Source organism: Gouania willdenowi, chromosome 10 (genome assembly GCF_900634775.1).
Source record: "Gouania willdenowi chromosome 10, fGouWil2.1, whole genome shotgun sequence".
Lineage (NCBI taxonomy): Eukaryota > Metazoa > Chordata > Actinopteri > Blenniiformes > Gobiesocidae > Gouania > Gouania willdenowi.
In genome coordinates this window covers 41,980,451-42,000,298 of record NC_041053.1, presented here as the reverse complement: position 1 = coordinate 42,000,298, position 19,848 = coordinate 41,980,451, and the positions used below count along the sequence as shown (strand labels likewise).

Below are 19,848 nucleotides of genomic sequence, written 5' to 3'. Positions count from 1 at the left end.
ACATCAGTTATATTACTAATCATTTTTGCATTATTGTATATCGATATGATCTATATATTTAATTTTAGTTTTTCTTTTCGCCCCCCGGTAACAATCTCAGACTCTGCCTGTTGTTATGGGACGACTTTTAATCCATGAAAACAGCTGAAATGTCACTTTGAAGAGTTTTTGGGGTGTTAAACTTTTGGATGAAATAGAGCAGTGGTTCCCAATATTTTTTGTCCCGTGTACCCCCTTTGCATTTTTGTCAATTCATGTGTACCCCTTCTTCATATCATTAGTACCCTTCCCATAATGTCATATGCTTTTTTTTAATTATTTGTGGAACAGCGGGCTCTCCCAAACCCTCACTCTGTCTCCAACATTGGGTTTCCTAATTCTTCATCTGCAAATTCATTTATTTATTTAAACACCATGCAACTGTTATGTGATTACTTCAGTAGTCAGTTAATATGGTGTTCTTTGTAAAATGTAGCTAATAATTGTCTCGTATTGTCAGAAATGTGATAAAATAACCTCTAAAGCATAAAAGAATCCTTTTGTAATAATTTACAAGAAAACATAACATTTTATTGAGCAATACATGTTAGTATACATGTAATGTGCTCATGTACCCCTAAGGGTACACGTACCCCTGTTTGGGAACCACTGAAATAAAGGAAGAGATCACACACACACACACACACTGCAGTGTGTGTGTGTGTGTGTGTGTGTGTGCGTGTGATAGAGAGAGACACACCCCCTCCTCTCTCACACACACACCTTTACCCCCCCCCCCACCCCCCAGTCTGGTCGCTGCTGTGAGCGCGTGCACATCCTCCTCCTCCCTGTGCTGTGAGCTCGTGCCTCTACCTGCCTCCCCCCCCCCTCTACCCCCTCCCTCGGTGCGGACATGTTCCGGTAGGATGAGGCTCCGTAATGTCTCCTTCCTGACGGGCTTGTTGTTCGCGCTGTGCGGGCTGCTCTCAGTGTCCTGGTACACCGCCCTCAGCGGCTCCAGAGGTAAGGCTCCGCTCTGCGCGTGTCCGTGCGTGCGTGTGCTGATTTATCAGCTTCGTGATGTTTATTTTTCTAATGCTGCAACATTTGATTAGAAAAACATCAGAGGTGCGTTTGATTTGTGAACCATCACAGCCCAGGTGTAGCTAGGCTAACAAACATGTGGGGCTGGGTCCATCACAGGGACGGAGGAGGACACACACACACACTCACTCACACACACACACACACACACACACACACACACACACACACACACACACGGGAGGGAACATAAAGCACAGATAGTCAGTGTGTGGAGAGACTGTGGTAGAGAGAGTCACACTTTAAACAGGTGCGCTCCATTTGTGTAGCTCCACATCCAGGAAGCGCTTGTTTTCTGCCTGCATTTAAGTGATCATGTTGTCTTCTGACTTATTTCTTGCATGTTGAGCGTTGGTATGAGTTGATGTTACGGTTTTTCTCGTGATCATGTCATCTTGTGACCTCTTTCTGGCAGGTTTAGCACTTGTTGTTGGCGTTGTGGTTCTATAATGGTACGTTCACACCAAACGTGTTTTGGACATTGAATATAGACGCTTGTCATCAGCGTCCAAGATGCTCGGGATGCAAGTTTAGGGGAGGGGCTTCTCTGTTGTTGGTGGTGTTCATAGAATGGATGATATTATGGTGATCAGTTATGTTCATAATTCATCCAGGTAAACCAGATTTAACCAGAGGTAAAAAACATCTGAATATTGCAACAACACATCATCAGTAGTTTAAAAACAAACCTGCAGTGGTGAGTAGTGTAAAAGGATGATGAAGTAAACATGTGATTATCTTTTATAGTATTTACATTAATGAGTGTGCGTAGATGTATGTTTAAATTAGATAATATACGTGTATGTACATTCTCAGTTACAATTTAGTTCCAGGGTTATTTCACAGCAACAGGTCTGACACTCTTTAAGTACGTTCACACCAAACGCGTTTTGGGGTCAAAATCGTGCCACATGCGCGTAGACGCTTGTCACCAGCGTTGAAGACGCGCGTCGAGGGGAGGGGCTTCTTTGTTGCCGGTGGTGTTCATACAGTGGATGATATTATGATCAGTTACGTTCATAATTCACCAGTGACTGTGAAGTGGTGGAACATTGTGATGAGAAGGTGTTTCTGGTCAGATGTATTTAGGTGTGACTCAGCGTTTACACTGTGATGTCAGAGGGTTCTAGAGAAGTGTGGGTGGATGGAGAATAAAGTCTGGCGTTCCTTGATGAACACGCCCCCTCTGACTCCTGTTCATCAGCTCTACATTAACCAGAGAGTGACTTGGTTTTATTTGCTCCTCTTGCCGACGAGAGTCACTTTCAGCGCAACGTCCGTCTCTCCCGTGCCCAGTTTGCTGACCCGCATCGGCGCTCACGTCTCCTACCAGGACCCCAACTACAGACGCTCTATTCCAGCAGAAGAGCCTGTCCATCTGTCTCCTGTTCTTCTCATTATTCTGATACGTCACGGTTGGGGAACACTCCTGATTGGTCGACGCGCTGCGATAAGCCCCAAAAGTTCAACAATTCCAACTCCCGCCAAAAGCTTCAAAACACGCCACACAGCGAGACCTCTGACGCTCCCTAAAAGCGCGTCCACCATGTATTGTGAATGTAAACCCGTTTGGTGTGAACGCACCATAAGTGATCATGTTATCTTGTGACTTATTTCTCACACATTGGTCACGTTTACATGGAAGCTTTAATTCCTCTTTAAATTAGAATAAAAGTTCATTTTCGTGTGTAATGTTCTGTGTTATAGTCGACAATAAAAGCTTATTAGATAGATGTGATGTCATGTTCTCCCCCTGTCCAATCAGAGCCTTCCCCCAGACCTAAAGAGGAATTATCTAAAGCCCAATAAACCAGTTTTCCATGTAAACCTCAGTTTGGGAATTACTATTACCATGGAAACACAAAGCAGACGACTTTAATAACTAATTAATAACATCATGTAATTGTGGCCATTGAGCGCTGGAATGAGTTGGTGTTACGGTGTCACTCGTGATCATGTCATCTTGTGACTGATAATGTGGATGGATCAGATCAACGCTGATTATGAATGTATTAATGTGTCACAGAGAGTTATAATGATTGATTACCAATAATCAATCATTGTTGTTACAATGGTTGAGTTGTGAATATAATCTAATAATAATAATATAATGTAAATATAATCTAGTAATAATAATATAATGATATAATGTAAATATAATCTAATAATAATAATATAATGTAAATATAATCTAATAATAATAATATAATGTAAATATAATCTAGTAATAATAATATAATGATATAATGTAAATATAATCTAATAATAATAATATAATGTAAATATAATCTAGTAATAATAATATAATGATATAATGTAAATATAATCTAATAATAATAATATAATGTAAATATAATCTAATAATAATAATATAATGTAAATATAATCTAATAATAATAATATAATGTAAATATAATCTAATAATAATATTATAATGTAAATATAATCTAATAATAATAATATAATGTAAATATAATCTAGTAATAATAATATAATGATATAATGTAATATAATCTAATAATAATAATATAATGTAAATATAATCTAGTAATAATAATATAATGATATAATGTAAATATAATCTAATAATAATAATATAATGTAAATATAATCTAATAATAATAATATAATGTAAATATAATCTAATAATAATAATATAATGTAAATATATATAATAATAATATTATAATGTAAATATAATCTAATAATAATAATATAAATATAATCTAATAATAATAATATAATGTAAATATAATCTAGTAATAATAATATAATGATATAATGTAAATATAATCTAATAATAATAATATAATGTAAATATAATCTAGTAATAATGATATAATGATATAATGTAAATATAATCTAATAATAATAATATAATGTAAATATAATCTAGTAATAATAATATAATGATAAAATGTAAATATAATCTAATAATAATAATATAATGTAAATATAATCTAATAATAATAATATAATGTAAATATAATCTAGTAATGATAATATAATGATAAAATGTAAATATAATCTAATAATAATAATATAATGTAAATATATATAATAATAATATTATAATGTAAATCTAATCTAATAATAATAATATCATGTAAATATAATCTAATATAATAATATCATGTAAATATAATCTAATAATAATAATAATATCATGTAAATATAATCTAATAATAATAATATCATGTGAATATAATCTAATAATAATAATATCATGTAAATATAATCTAATAATAATGTAAATATAATCTAATAATAATAATATAATGTAAAAAATATAATCTGATAATAATTATTGTGAATGCTTTGAGATGACTGTTGCAATTTGTGTTTTATAAATAAAGTTGAATTGAATATATTCTGATATTAATAATAGTATAATATAAATATGATCCACGTCGTCACTGATTTTAGTGTGAAGACAATTTTTAAGAAGAAGTTCAGATGAGTCGGACATGACTCATCGTTCTTTCACACACACACACACACACACACACACACACACACACACACACACACACACACACACACACACACACACACACACACATGATTTACAACCATCAGTGCGTGAATCAAACTTAGCAGATGAAAAACGCCCTCATCCAAAAAGAATGGTGTGTGTGTGTGTGTGTGTGTGTGTGTGTGTGTGTGTGTGTGTGTGTGTGTGTGTGTGTGTGTGTGTGTGTGTGTGTGCGTGTGCGTGTGTGTGTGTGCGTGCATGCGCGTGTGTGTGTGCGTGTGTGTGCGCGTGTGTGTGTGTTGTAGCACTCAGGATAAATTAGTCCAGTCATTGGAGCTGCAGACAGAGGGTGCGTTTGATTTATTCATCCTCCCAGGTCAGCGCCGCCCTCTGATTGGCTGCAGTAAAGAATCACTACGGTCTGACAACCAATCAGACGATTATTGCACATTTCTTAATTTATTTTCTTTTTTTTTTCGCGCCCTTGAACACATTTGTTATGAAAATGAAACGGTCTCTGCACAGACTGTGATGATGATGATGATGAAACATTTCCATCTTTTCTGTTAAAACATCCTTAAAAAAACAACAGGAATTATCAGACATTGAACCAAACATGATAAATACAGTTAATATTAGTCAAATACTGTTATTAATTTAATATGTCATATGCTTCAGATAGAAAAATGCTGGAATCACGTTAGCCACATGCTAATGCTAACCCTTAGCATCTAGTTTAACAGGAAGTATTCCATATACATGTTGATAAACAGTCTGTCACTATTTAAACTGATCACCAGTTCAGCTGTTACACCATCAGCTAAACCTGTTCTGTTGTGATCATGTGATTTTCTGACTTGTTTCTCACACATTAACATCATATGAGTTGATGTTACGGTTAAATTAATTATCATGTTATCTTGTGACTTGTTTTTCAAACATTGAGCGTTTGTTTGAGTAGGTGTTGCAGTTCTACAGCTGATCATCAGATAAACCTGTCTTTGTTCACCTTAGAATGCACATTAAACACACATTCATTTACAGTCACAGGATAACACGATCACTACTTGAGCTGTTACATGTAGCGGGAACGTTTGAATGGGATTATGGGCGGAGTCAGACATATTGTCTGGTTCTTGCCGTGTATAGATGTTCAGTCACCAGTTTTCTGGTGAAAATGTGAGTATAAATGTGTGATAATGTCCCAGGTCAGATCAATTTTTATGTTTCTGTGAATTCAGTTTTTTCTGTTTTTCTGCAGAAACTGTAAATCCTTTTGTCCTTCGTTTCTTTTCTTCTTTTTCTCCTTTATCTCTTCTTTCAGTTTATAATCAATATTTAGAGACTCTGATACTTTGGTCAATATGTGTGTGCGTGTACATGTGCGTGCGTCTGTGTGCGTGCTCGTTCACACCTCACCAACGAGACATCCACACCTTTGAGCACTCATTGTTACCATGGAAACCCAGACTCCTGTCTGCGCTCCATCTGCTGCTGTGGCTGCTTTTATTTTGAAGGAGGAGCTTTGATTGTGCGAAAAAAAAACCTTTTTCACTTTTTGAAAGAAATGTCATTTAGTTTATTAATTTTACTCAATTAAAGCTGAACTGCTTTTATTTTTTTATTGATTGCTATTAATAGAGATGATGGCAGAGCTGATTGGCTCATTAAATAAAATTGATTTTAGGATAATTTTATTATTGAATTCTGCAAATGTATAAATTTATGTTTGTGTATTACATTTAAAATTATTTTTGAATAAATGTAGATATAAAATTATGTTACGTATCGTCATATCACACACACACACACACACACACACACACACACACACACACACTGTCAGTACCTGATAGTAACTAAGATTAACTGACAGGAACTGTGTCTGTAACCAGTCTGTTAAATATTTAAACAGGATTTTTAGTATTCTACGTTATTTTCAACAAACCCAGTTTGTGTCATGTTGGAGGGATGTGACCAGATAAGAAGTTAGCGATTCTGATTCCATTATTGATATTGCTTATTGATTCGATACTGATTCTCATTTGGTGAAGTAATGAAATAATACCAATAGATTTGTTTGCTTTAACTCTTTATTATCTTATCTTTGTCTCATTCATTTCCTGCAGTGATATCAGCTCTATTTAATCCACCAGCTAAGGCTGGATAATAATATATATAATATATGACACTTTGGCTACAAACATTTGATCATATTTACAGTTCTCCTTTTGAACTGGAACAGCTTGATCCAAAACTAATTCAGACACAAAACAAATAATTAATATGAACCAAAAGTACAGCATCATTTATTATCTGTAGTAGATGAATTATTGTTTAATTGTCAGGAAGGAGAGGAGATGGTTCTGGTGTGTGTGTGCGTGTGTGCGTGTGTGCGTGTGTGTGTGTGTGTGTGTGTGTGTGTTACTGTAAATGCGTAATGTGAGCCTGCAGCCAAACGGCAGCGTGTGATTGGCTTCCATTAGATCAGTTGTTTAAATCTCTGAGGAAACGTGTAAACGATGAGGCGTTCAGGGTGATCACGTCATCGTGCGTGTACGTTCAGGGGTGTGCGTTCCGTTCTGAAAGGGTTAGGGATGTGATGGATGTGGACGACACACCTGTGAGTTTAAAGATAAACATCCTGCAGGGAAACATAAAGAAACACTGAAAATCAGTGAAAGTGTGAAAGAAATAAAGAGACAAATTAAGCAACATAAGGAACAACAAAAAAAAGATAGAAAAATTAAGAAAGAAACAAAAATGATAAATACTAAAAAATACAAAACAAATGTGCTAAAATTCAATTTAAAAAGACAAACGTTAAATTGAAAAAATATGTATTGTTGGAAAAAATGAAGTCAGATGAGAAAAGATGCAAAATTGACAGAGACCTACAGAGACCTCCTGGTCATAAGATAAGACAGCTTTGGATAGCTGCCAAAAGGTAGCTTTCAAATAGGCTTCTGCATTAATCCAATAAAGTCTTTTTACTTATTTTGCACAATATTAAACAAGAAAAACAAACAAAACAAAGACCCGCCCCCTCCCAACCCCTGCTATACCAGATCAGAAAATCATGTTACATATTTATGTGGCACTGGTTTGTATACAAAGTACAGAGAATATGCTAATTAAGAAAGTTTATCAGGAGACACACTTTCAAAATAAGACAAAAATGGCCGCCACTGGTCATAAAATGTATTAATAGATCTGTTAGGGTCCAAGCAGTGAGGCACAGACAAACACAGGCCAATAAAAGAGATAGAATGTGCAAAAAGAACTGACATAAACCAACTGACCTCCTCAAATGAGACATAAGTCAGCTTAAATACAGTTTGGACCATACCAAATATAAATAATCATAAACACAGGGGATAAACCACCAAAACTAAGGGACAAACACAGCCCCCTTAACCCCAGTCCCCCTCTGCAATGGTCTGGTCCACTTAAGGCCGCCTCCAACTCTCTACAGGCCGGCCCCTCACCACCTCTCTGTTCTTCTTAAAGGGACAGAGAATAATGTCAGTGTCAATCATCAAATGATTGAGGAGTTGTTACCTCTGTGTGGCCATCACAAGATCCTTTCAGTGTATATCTGATTTTTTCCAAATACATATGACCCATAACGTCTTTCACCCAATGACCATATGTTAGAGGACGTGGATCTTTCCATTTATACAATATTAGCCTTCAAGCCAACAATGAGCAAAAATGAATCCTGCCAATTTGATGCCTACTTAAGGGATTATCCTCAGAGACCACCCAGAATAAAACAGTCAAAGGACAGGGGCGTACAGCTTTCCCACAAATGCTGGAAAAAGCCTCAAAGATGGATTACCAACATCCAGAAAGTTTTGGACAGGTCCAAAATGTGTGCAGAAGTGTAGCAGGAGTTTGTTTGCAGTCGTCACATGAAGGATCCAAAGATTCCATGAAGACTGACAGCAATATTGGAGAAACTAGTCAGAAAATTTCAATAAACTCCAAGTCCTCTTCACTGTGTGTGATGCGGAGCCATGCCAGGAAAAGTAATCCATACGCACTTCTTTTCGGTCGCAATGACGCCTCCTCACATCCGTAAAAGCTGCTCGAGCCTTGGTCACGGTGGTAGTGTAGTCAGAGAGAATTGTCACCGGTGCATTGATGAAGCGCAGCAGGCCACGGGTACGAGACCAAACACCTCCGCACAATCTGGATGATAATGGAGCTTTGCCACAATCGCTCGGGGCCTTCCGTCCGGTTTCTTTTGTCCGGCTGAGTGATGTGCACGATCTACCAGCGGCTGCTTCTCGAGCTGTAAAACCTCTTTCAGCATTTTGGCCATCGCCACAGGGGAGCAGAGCCTTCCATCTCGTCACATTTCCTCTTTAGCTTCTTCACCTCAGCTTTCAACTCTGTATCTCGTAAGGCGACAACCTCATCTGATCAACTGGACAGACCGTCCTCCATGTCATTAACTTTCACTTTTACTTGGTCCATGTCCGAACGAAGCGCAGCAGTGCTGTTAATTAATGTTGTCTTCACTGACTGTATTTCAACCTTCAGAGTGTTGAAATCCTCCACCAGGGCCTCTTTCATCTCTTTCTTTATCACGGCCGAATAATCAGCTTTAAGGTCAAGAAGAACTTCTGCCTTCAGATCAGATATCGTGTCGGCTTTGTTGGGCAAGGGAGGGGCTGCGTCACCCGTGGTCTTGGGTGAACTCTGGTCCGAGGCTACGTTGGGCCTACCTCCGGCTGGTCCAGAGTATTTATATATTCAGAGGTTTGAAGGCATTTCAGTGTTTTTAAGACTTCAAAATCACTCGTATCTAAAACAAAGCCGAATAAACCTGAATGTTGCGAGAACAACTTAAGAAACAGCTCAAATAGCGAAGCTATGATCAGACACGTCTTACTCCGATATTGCCACACTTCTAAAGTGGCCTTTTTAACTCACTCAGCTTCTCCAAGTTGCTTTCAATTCTGTGTAAACGTTCCAAAACCTCCTCCTGCTTGGTTTAGAGTTCATTCATCACATGAGTGAGTGTTGAGACCAACTGGTCAATTCCATAATTCCCGTTTTGAGATGCAAAGAGAGGCTCCTGTTAGATTCACAGACAAAGATAGATACGTGTGTGAAAGAGGGAGCAGAGGAAAATATGACGAGAGACAAGTGTAGAAAAAAATAACATTATACAAAATTTACAACAAAATATGAAACATTTTATTAAAAATACTTATGATAAAAAAATAATAAAGTAATGTATTAATAACGAAAAAAATGTATGGACAGCAAAACATTATGAAGCAAAATAAAAAAGTGAAAAATTGAAAAAGAAAACAGGACAAGAAAAGGACAAATGTCATTAAAACTGTTGTTTTTATTAATAATTTGATAATCAATGCAGTTTTTTAATGTCATTATTTTATCATTAGTGAACTATGGTCCTCATCCTTCCCTGTCAGCTCATTAAAAAGCATCAGAGGAATCACTGGGATGGTTCTCAGGGCGGAGCCGAGAGCAACGGCCAATCAGAGCTCACTTTATTGGCTGTGACTGACGGAATCAGCTGCTGCCACCCCAGCATCGGGTCATTATATAACACACAAATTATTTATTAGTTACACTAAGAAACACCTAAAGACACAAAAGGGAAACAAACCACAGCAATACCACAAAGAAAAGGGTTTAAAAACACAAAAAAACAACTAAAATACCAAAAACATGCAAAACCACAACAAAAAACAAAAAAAAATAATCCAAAAACACACATAACTACAAAATACAAAAAATAATACACTAAAGGACAACAAATATGCAATAAACATGTCAGAAAATACTTAATATGGCACTAAAACGTGTTTCCAGAGGAAGCTTGAGAATACGTAATGAGGGCTTTTATTAGGAATATGAACCAAATCCAAAAACAACTTTTAAAACTATTTAGAAAAAACACAAAGACGATATGAATATATCATATGTATCCATACACAAAGAACACAACTATGCAATTTTTAGATTTATTTTCTAATTACTGCCACAGGATGACATTATTTTAACAAAATCCTTTTCAAATTAAGAGCCCTATATTTTCCCTGTCTGTGACCCACTTTGAGGTAGCGACTCATGAGATGAGAACCACTGTCGTGTTGAAAAACAGAGAACATTGTTTAAACGCTCCGTGAATGAATGAATGAATGAATGAAGATGTTTCCAGTAACCTGGAGCCCTCCTGGAACTCCCCTTCACAATAAAAGGACCCCCCTCCCCCGTTAGGACCATGGAAACAAAGTCTCCCCAGGATGGATCTGATTGGCTGTAGGAGATAAGGATCTGGTTACCACGTCAACGGCCTCAAGTGCACCATCCATCAAGTGTCTGTTCCCACGGTAACAAAAGCTCTTTGACCCCTCCCCCTGCGCACAGGACGCCCAGTGGGACCCCCGTTACAAAGGGAAAGTTCTGTGTGTGTGTGTGTGTGTGTGTGTGTGTGTGTGTGTGTGTGTGTGTGTGTGTGTGTGTGTGTGTGTGTGTGTGTGTGTGTGTGTGTGTGTGTGTGTGTGTGTGTGTGTGTGTGTGTGTGTGTGTGTGTGTGTGTTTGAGGTCACAGGACAAGGTTGTAAAATATTTTCTTGGGTTATTTTGATCCAACGACTCCTCCCTTTGAGGATTTTCTCATGGTTTAGTCCGTTTCCATGGTAACCATTACAAACAAAAACACAAAAAAACCTCAATTAGATCACTAAGAGTCCTCACTAGTATAGGAAGACAGGGTGTAACACAGCAGTGAGTTGGGGGACTTTCATTTAAGTTTCATCTCTGGTTCTTTTTTGACCAAATCCAGGCCAGGTCCGTGTCGTCCAATCAGATCTCAGGATTCACACTGTTCCTCAGAAACTGTAGCAGATAAGATGAAGTCATGGAGGACGTTTTTGGTTTGTTGGTGGAGATTCTCTCATCAAAGGAATAAATTTCAGTTCCAAACGTCACAAACTGGTTCCAGTTCATTCAGAGAAAGATCAAAGTGACCAAAGATCAAAGTATTTTTATCGCTTGTTTTCGTAGAGGTTTGAGTTCATCGAGGGATTAAACAAACTTTCCAGTTCACTACAGCAGTGGTTCTCAACCTTGGGGTTGTGAGACACTGGGAGGGGGTCCCCAGATGTCTTCAAGAAACAAATTATCTTTTGTGAACAATTTGAGCCCATTTTTGCTTATTTTTTCTCTTTTTCTACAACTTCACCAAACTCCATATTTTAACCTATTTTCATCCCTTTTTATTCCCATATTTTTGTTCTTTTTAATGCATTTTTGCTACATTTCTTCTTCATCACATTTAAATGTATTTTTTACACTTTCCAGACATGTTCAAACTCTTTCTACCACTTTTACACCTAATGTCACATATATTGACCTATTATTGTCACTTTTAACCTCTTTTCACCAGATTTCATCTTTATTATTGGCCAATTTAATCTAATTATTCCAATATCTCTGTTTTTGCCCATTTTAACACATTTCATAACCACAGGATTGAGGAAGTTTTGAAAGTTTCTACTTTTATTGATTTCCAGTCTGGGAATAAAACCCAGATCCAGATCTTTACTCTGAATCCAGCTGCTGTTTGTGCAGAACATCTGGAGTAAAGAGGAGGGTTGAGTAGACACACACACACACACACACACACACACACACACACACACACACACACTGCTGCCTTGTTTAAATAGAAGTGATACTGGAGCTGAATGAATGTGTGTAAGAGAACAGAGCACTCAGTGTAAGTCGACACACACACACACACACACACACACACACACACACACTGTTTTTGTACACACGTGAGGCCCATTTTTTCCCGTTACTTCTCAAACCAATAATTGATGAAACCAATCCTTGACTTTAAACGATAACACTGTGGTTGCTTTAGAGGAGATTTTCAAAACAAAGTTTCCTGCAGGTCATTTTCCAAGAGAACTGATTGGTCAGGAGGCGGAGCTTTAGCACTCACTCAGATTTGATCCACTTCATAACCTGGTCCAGCCTAGTTACCATGGCGATTTAGCCTCAGTTACCATGGTGATTTAGCCTATGTTACCATGGTGATTTAGCCTATGTTACCATGGTGATTTAGCATGGTCAGAAGCTAACCAGCTTTACAGTACAGCACACAACGTAATAAAAGGAAATCTGTCTTTGTAGTACAGGACCATTAGTGTTTAGGTTTTTAAACTCATTGATTCACTAATTAAATTAAATAAAACAATAATTATAATATAGAATATTATTCAATACATTTATTTAGAACAAGCATTTTATAAATATAAATGAATAAATTAATCAACTGATTGATTGATAAATGAATGAATAAATAGGAAATATTATCACATATCTGACTTGTGTTATTGTTGTTGTGTAGTTTGGGTTAGTGTGTGTGTGTGTGTGTGTGTGTGTGTGTGTGTGTGTGTGTGTGTGTGTGTGTGTGTGTGTGTGTGTGTGTGTGTGTGTGTGTGTGTGTGTGTGTGTGTGTGTGTGTGTGTGTGTGTGTGTGTGTGTCTCTGCTTCATTCAGGTATTTTCACTTTGTTTACTTTTGCTGGTCACACACGCTGTTGACATAAACGAGACACACACACACATACGCGCACACACACACACACACACACACACACAGTCTTTCTTTCAAATAACAGTTATTTTCATCCAAAGCCACAAAAGCAGCAGAAAAGCAAAGCTTTCAACCAGAAACACTGGAATCTAATCACAAATATAGGATTAAAGAATAATAAACTGTAGTAAATAAACAGGAAATACTTTAGAAACACAAAATAAACAATAAATAAATACATAATGTAGATCAATAGTCATGATTTTCAATTTGGGGAAAAAAAAGCAAGTCGATTTGTCATTTATTTGTGAGTCAAATATTACGACGGTTGTTGGTTCCACATCATTGGCACATACCGATATATACATGGGGAACGTGTCACGGTGACCCCATTTTTCCAATGACTTCTCCTCCGTTAGACTGGAATGCAGTTTGCTATGAATACTTTATGAATTAATATGATGAGACCCTTTGAGCCCTTTTGTTTAAATGCCCCCCCCCCCCCCCCCCCCCCCCCCCGTGGAACCGTCATTTCACTGAATTCTCTGGAACGTGGTACGTGCTATTCAGCACTGAGGTTCATCAGAACCTGTTATTAAAGTGCAGAAATGTATCCTGAGAGCAAAGATGTGGACAAGAATTCTAAAAAAATAAATAATTAATGTAAAATATAAAGTGAATAAACATAAAACTCTTTTAGCGACACATAAAATAAACAAACAAATGTGTCGTCACAGTTTTGCATTGAATAGCACAAAAATCCTTAGAGCATAATAATAATAAATATTAAATAATAAACATGGAATAAAAATGTGATAGTCATAATAGATAAATGAGAAAATGATTCAGAAACACATTAAATTAGTTAGAAATGAACCAAAATGAATAAACACATTTTTGTGTGTTTTCTAAAATTGTGTACAATTGTTAGTTTCTTAGTTTGTTTGTTTGTTTGTTTGTTTGTTTGTATCGCAGCTTCCTCTAATTGGTTTCTTTCTGTTTGAAGAAGGGTTCAGACGTGGCCGTCACTCGACCTTTCAAATTAAGAGCAGCCGTCAGAGTGCTGACCCGGGGCTTTTTAAAAGCGAGTGCATCTTTAAACATTAATTATTCAGTGAGTGAATTAACAGCAGCAGCATCGTTGTTGTGTTTCTGCATCGTCAGCTCCTCACGTTAAAAACATTTGTTTTTTATTCCACTTTTTGAATGATTTCCCTCCTTGTTCACACTGAACGCTTCACAGAATCTCCTTTAGATCAATACGTTCATTTTTATTAGCTTTAAGCAACAAGTTGACATGGTAACATAGCCCCGCCCCTTTAACCTTTGACCCTGCACAGCCAGCACCGCTAAGGGAAAAGACACGGCCACTGCACATAAAAATAAAAACACCAAAACAACTTCACAAACAATACACAAAACGACATAAATTGACAAATAAAAACACACATAATGACATTATAAACATACACAAAAATAAATAAATGAACACACGCTTGTTTAGTGCAGACTTTTGAAAAAGGCCGATCGGATCCGTACGTCTCCATGGAGACAATGGGAGAATCAACAGTGATGATAAATGAATGGGTCTATATATTTTCTATTTTAGTTGCCAGAACATCACCAAAATATAATCACATGTTCCTTGTCCCATTATCAACATTTCCTGAAATTGTCGTCAAAATCTGTTTAGAACTTTTCAAGTTATCGTGTACACAAACACACACACACACACACACACACACACACACACACACACACACACACACACACACACACACACACACACACACACACACATAACACACCACATATTTGTGAGAAAGAATATAACAGTTGGGAAAAAACTAATTTCAAAATAAAAGAATCAGTTTGTGTGTTATTGTGAAAGAGACTAAAAATCAAAAATCAATTCTCAGCTGATCTGAAAGCTCTCATGGGAGCCAGGTGTCAAATAACAGCATGACATCAGCGTGCTGCGCTGCTGGATGGATCAGCTCACATTTCTGTGTGTGCGTGTGCGTGTGCGTGTGCGTGTGCGTGTGTGTGTGTGAGAGAGATTGTTGGGGATGATGGAAGCGGAGTCGCACACACAGGGTTGTCATGGCAACGGAGCAGAAGGCTCACAGGCTGCATGCTAACATGCTAACAGATGCTCAGTTTTAAAAAATTTTCAAAATTAGTAATTATTTTGTAAAGAATTTTTTTTACATTTTGAGATTTTTTTTATTGTTGACATTTTTATATTTTTTTGTCATATTTTCTGATATTTGTGTTCTCGTTCTGATAAAATGATGCCCACAGCTACACACACACACACACACACACACATAAATGATTTAACACACTTAACTCAGCCTGTTGACCTTCACCTTAGCCCCAAACTTCAGCTGGTTAACCTATTGAACCTCCACTTTACAACCACGTGTGTGTCTCTGTGTGTGCGTTTGCGTGTGTGAGAGAAACACACACAGATAACAAGGCTGCGTTAGTGATGAGGTCATTGTTTTGGTTCTTCAGCCTCGACTTGCAAAGATTGTGTGACGCCCTTCACTGTGTGTGCGTGTGCGTGTGCGTGCGTGTGCGTCTACTTTTTTTCTTTGGTTATTTCATTTTTAAACCAAATCAAAATAACAAATAAATGCTGTGTTTTTTATTTTTTTTTACTGACTTAAAAACAAAACAGAAATACAGAAAAATCAAAAACAGACGAGCAGCGTTTTTTTTTAACTTGTTCTGTTTGTGATATTTGTATATTTCTGGGGACATTAGAGCGAGAACTAAAGTCCACCTGGTTCTTCTCACACAATAGAACTGTTTAGGATTTATTTCAACAGTTTTCTGTTCATGTTTTCATTCAGTTTGTGGATGTTTTTGTAAAAATCTGCTCATGTTTATGTTTTTTTCTTTGTTGAAAACTTTATTTATCAGTTTCACAATAATTATAAACTACAGTATTTTTTACATTATATAATCACTATTCCCTCCCCAGGTTCTCACAGAAAGAAAAAAAAACATTTTTAAATGACAATATATTTAATAAATAGACAATTACACATAAAAAGAAGAGTTTCACATTAAAACAGTTCTGCTGTGATGGTGATAGTTTATATCTAAACTTTTCCAAAGGTAAAAAAAAACTTCCTTTAATTACTGAGAAAATAATGAGGCTCTGCTTTATTTACATTTAAATAATATTAGTCAATATTTTACCTGTGATGTTGTTATTCCATAAATAACTGTTCTAAAATCAGGGGTTAGATCTTTACCACAAATATGAGACAATACCTGAAACACATTTCTCCAGTGATTGTCCAAACAAGGACAGGACCAAAGCATATGACCTTCAGAGGTCGGGCTATGACCTCATCAGGCTGGATCTACTCCTGGGAAAATTATTGCCAATCTTTCTTTGGTAAAACGAAGGTGATGAAGTAATTTGAAGTGAATGAAACCATGGTGGATGCAGAGGTTTATACTGTATGTGGGTCAAACAGGACGTCTTCATCTGATAAAACAGCACAAACATCATTTTGTGTTTTTTCCCACAGTATAGGTTCTGTTTGTTGCATCCGTGGCATAGGCAGAATAGGCAAATGTTCGGGGCGCCGGCCATCATAGGGGGCGCAAAATTAAAAAAATATTTTTAAAAACTTTTTTTTATTGTATTTTTATTAATAATTAAACAATCAAAGCGCTGATATTATTAGCAAACTAAACTTGGTAGTATTATTGATAATTAGTTAGTCTAGTTTTAATGAAAATAAAAAAATAATTGATTGATTGATCGTATCAGTTGTTCTGTGATGTTTTCCAAAGATGATGTCTCTCAGTTACAACAGTGCTGTTTATGATCCAAGTTTAAACTGAAACTGTACTTCAAAGCCAACTGATTGGAACTAATATGTGTTTACAGTCACCATAGCAACAGTTACAATTGTGACTAAACTTCATGTTAACTTCAAAACAAGAGCCTTAACTAATGGATGACAAGAAGAGATGCTTTTATTTTGAAAAGGGAATGTTGGAGTTTTAGCTTGAAATCGGTGTCATGTACTGAGTTTGCATCGTACTGAGATTGTATATGCACATATATGTGCATATACACTAATGGAAAATGAATTTTTGGTAATAAAATAATGTGTTAATAATGTTTATATTTGTTTTTTGAAGTGAACGGACACGTGTTTTATTTGTTTATTGGATTGGGTTAGGGTTATAATCTCAGTATGGAGGTAAACTCAGTACGTGTCATCAGTCCCAGGATTATTTTATATTTAGCTTTAATTTACAACTTTTAACCATTTTCTGCGGTTTTTAAACTAACATTTCATCACCTTTTCCACCATTTTTGCTCACTTCTAACCCATTTTATTTCTGATTAAAACAAGGATTTACATCTTTAAGATGACTATATACTGTATATATATAAATGACTTCATAGGTAAACATATAAACATACATTTTTAAGAACATTATTATTTCTAATTTAGCTGAGACCTTTTTACTTTTAATAAAACTGTATTCTATATGTAAACTTGTTTTATTAGTATTCTGTGTCAATCTACTTCATAAATAATAACTTTCATATTTCAATTAATACTTGATGAGCCAATTCATTACTATCTATCTATCATTTATCTTGTTTTTGTGCAATGCTTTACTCTAATAATATTAATAATTTGCCATTTGAACCTGTTACTAAGATATTTAGCTTGTATTTACTTGTTTGTATTCTTTTATAGTGTATGTGGAAACCTTTTTATCAAAATTAAATAAAATGTCAAAAAAGTAATTTTGCTCATGTTTTCTCCTTATGTAAAGTGTCTTTGTGAATATGGTGACGACCACTGTGTAAGTGTCAGAAATAATAATAATATAACAATAATGTAAATATCAATTACTTGCTATAAAAAAACGCTATATAAGGGGGCGCCAAGAGAAAATCTTTCCTGGGGGCGACAAAGAGGCGAGGGTCAGCACTGGTTGCATTAGTTTATACAGTACAAATATACAAATATACAAATATACAATATACCTTTCCTGTTAAAAGGGTCCAACTCCAGAATTTCATCAACTTGATTCTTAGATGATAAATAATGAAAAGAGGAAAACAATGTCTTTGTGAAGCTGTGTATTTTCAAGTATCTGAACATACAGTATGTGACCCCAGAATATCATAATCTCTAATTAAAGCATCAAATGATCTGAAACCCATCATTTGAAAACAAATGAAGAAACTTCAAACCTTTGTTTTGTCAAATCTGAAATGCTTTATCAGAAATTGATGGTAAAAAAATGTGTTCCAAGATATTGAGAAAAACGTCCTCAGTTCTCAGAGGGAAAAATGTTTTCTAAACTGTACTCATATCATAAGAGACGTCTTTACAACTGGATTGGTTATTCGTATCTTTTTATGGTCATAAGGTAATGATGAAGTTACCAATGTTTGGAATAAAGGCGTTTTTCAGTATCGGGGTAATCTAACGAATAATTTTTTACACCGTTATTGTTACTTAATGTTAAATGTGCTGCGTTACATGTATTGATTGAATAAACTGTGATATGAAAACATCCCTGGTTTCATACTCGGCTGTAGTGAGGACGTGGGTTAGAAACAAGGTGAGTGATTATGATTGGCTAAGGCGGAGTCAGGTGTCATGGTAGCCAATCAGAGCCAGTGTTTTTACACATGTGCCAGCACACACACACACACACACACACACACACACACACACACACACACACACACAGAATGAAGCTTGTTTGTGAAAAGCTTGAGCTTCACTCAGGAAAAACGTTGTCCTGACGCTGCAGCTTTTATTTCCTGCTCTGACTTTATCCAACGCTGACTCAGCAGTTTACACACGGAGCAGCTACTTCCTGTGGGAGCGTTTGTGTTTCCTGTAAACGCTCCGGCCAGAAGAGTGAACGCCTTCGTTAGTGACTCGTTAGTGAATGACTCGACTGGGTTGTGATGCTCAGCCATGTGAACGACATCCTTAAAGACACACACACACACACACACACACACATACACACACACACACACACACACACACACACACACACACACACACACACACACACACACACACACACACACACATCTACAGCTCAGTCATGGAAGTTTACTATTTTTATAGTCATGTTAAAGCTGATATCTGGAGTTTCTGATAAATATGTTTATGTCTGATTCTGTTGAAATGCATAAAAATCTTTAACTAGTCTTTAACTATGATCTACTGCTGGTGGTCATTCATATACAATAATGTATATAAGCCCCTCCTTCCTCTTGTAGACCCCTATACACATGGAAACGATCGCTGAGTGCACACAGCCAATAGGCTTCTACTTCCTGTTTCTGAGACTGTCAATCAAAGTGAATGATGAACTGTGCACAGAAACAAGGCCACACGTCACAACATCAATCAGATAAATATGATTTTGGCTCTAACCTGATCTATAGACATATCAATGTGACCTTGTTATGTTCTGCGATGCGTGTGCAGAAAAGTAGAGGCGTGGCTTCTGGTAGATTGACAGAGGCAGGGGAGGAAGTGAGTCTCCAGATATCAGCTTTAAAGATGGAAATCCTTGTTTTAATCACTAATGAAATGGGTTCAAAATGACCAAAAATGGTGGAAAAATCAGTAAAATGGGATTTTAAAAACCACAGATATTGGTTAAAAGTTCCT

At 36.4% G+C, this 19,848-nt stretch overlaps 1 protein-coding gene across 2 annotated transcripts in view; it reads left to right on the top strand.

The window, feature by feature from the left end:
- The first annotated feature begins 777 nt into the window (after positions 1-777).
- LOC114470878 (alpha-1,3-mannosyl-glycoprotein 4-beta-N-acetylglucosaminyltransferase B) overlaps positions 778-19,848 on the top strand; it is a 35,322-nt gene continuing 16,251 nt past the window's right edge. For both annotated transcript variants that reach the window (XM_028459247.1, XM_028459246.1), the window contains exon 1: positions 778-1,002. In XM_028459247.1, coding sequence (XP_028315048.1) covers positions 906-1,002 — 97 coding nt within the window. In that variant the 5' untranslated portion in view covers positions 778-905. The remainder of the gene's footprint in view (positions 1,003-19,848) is intronic.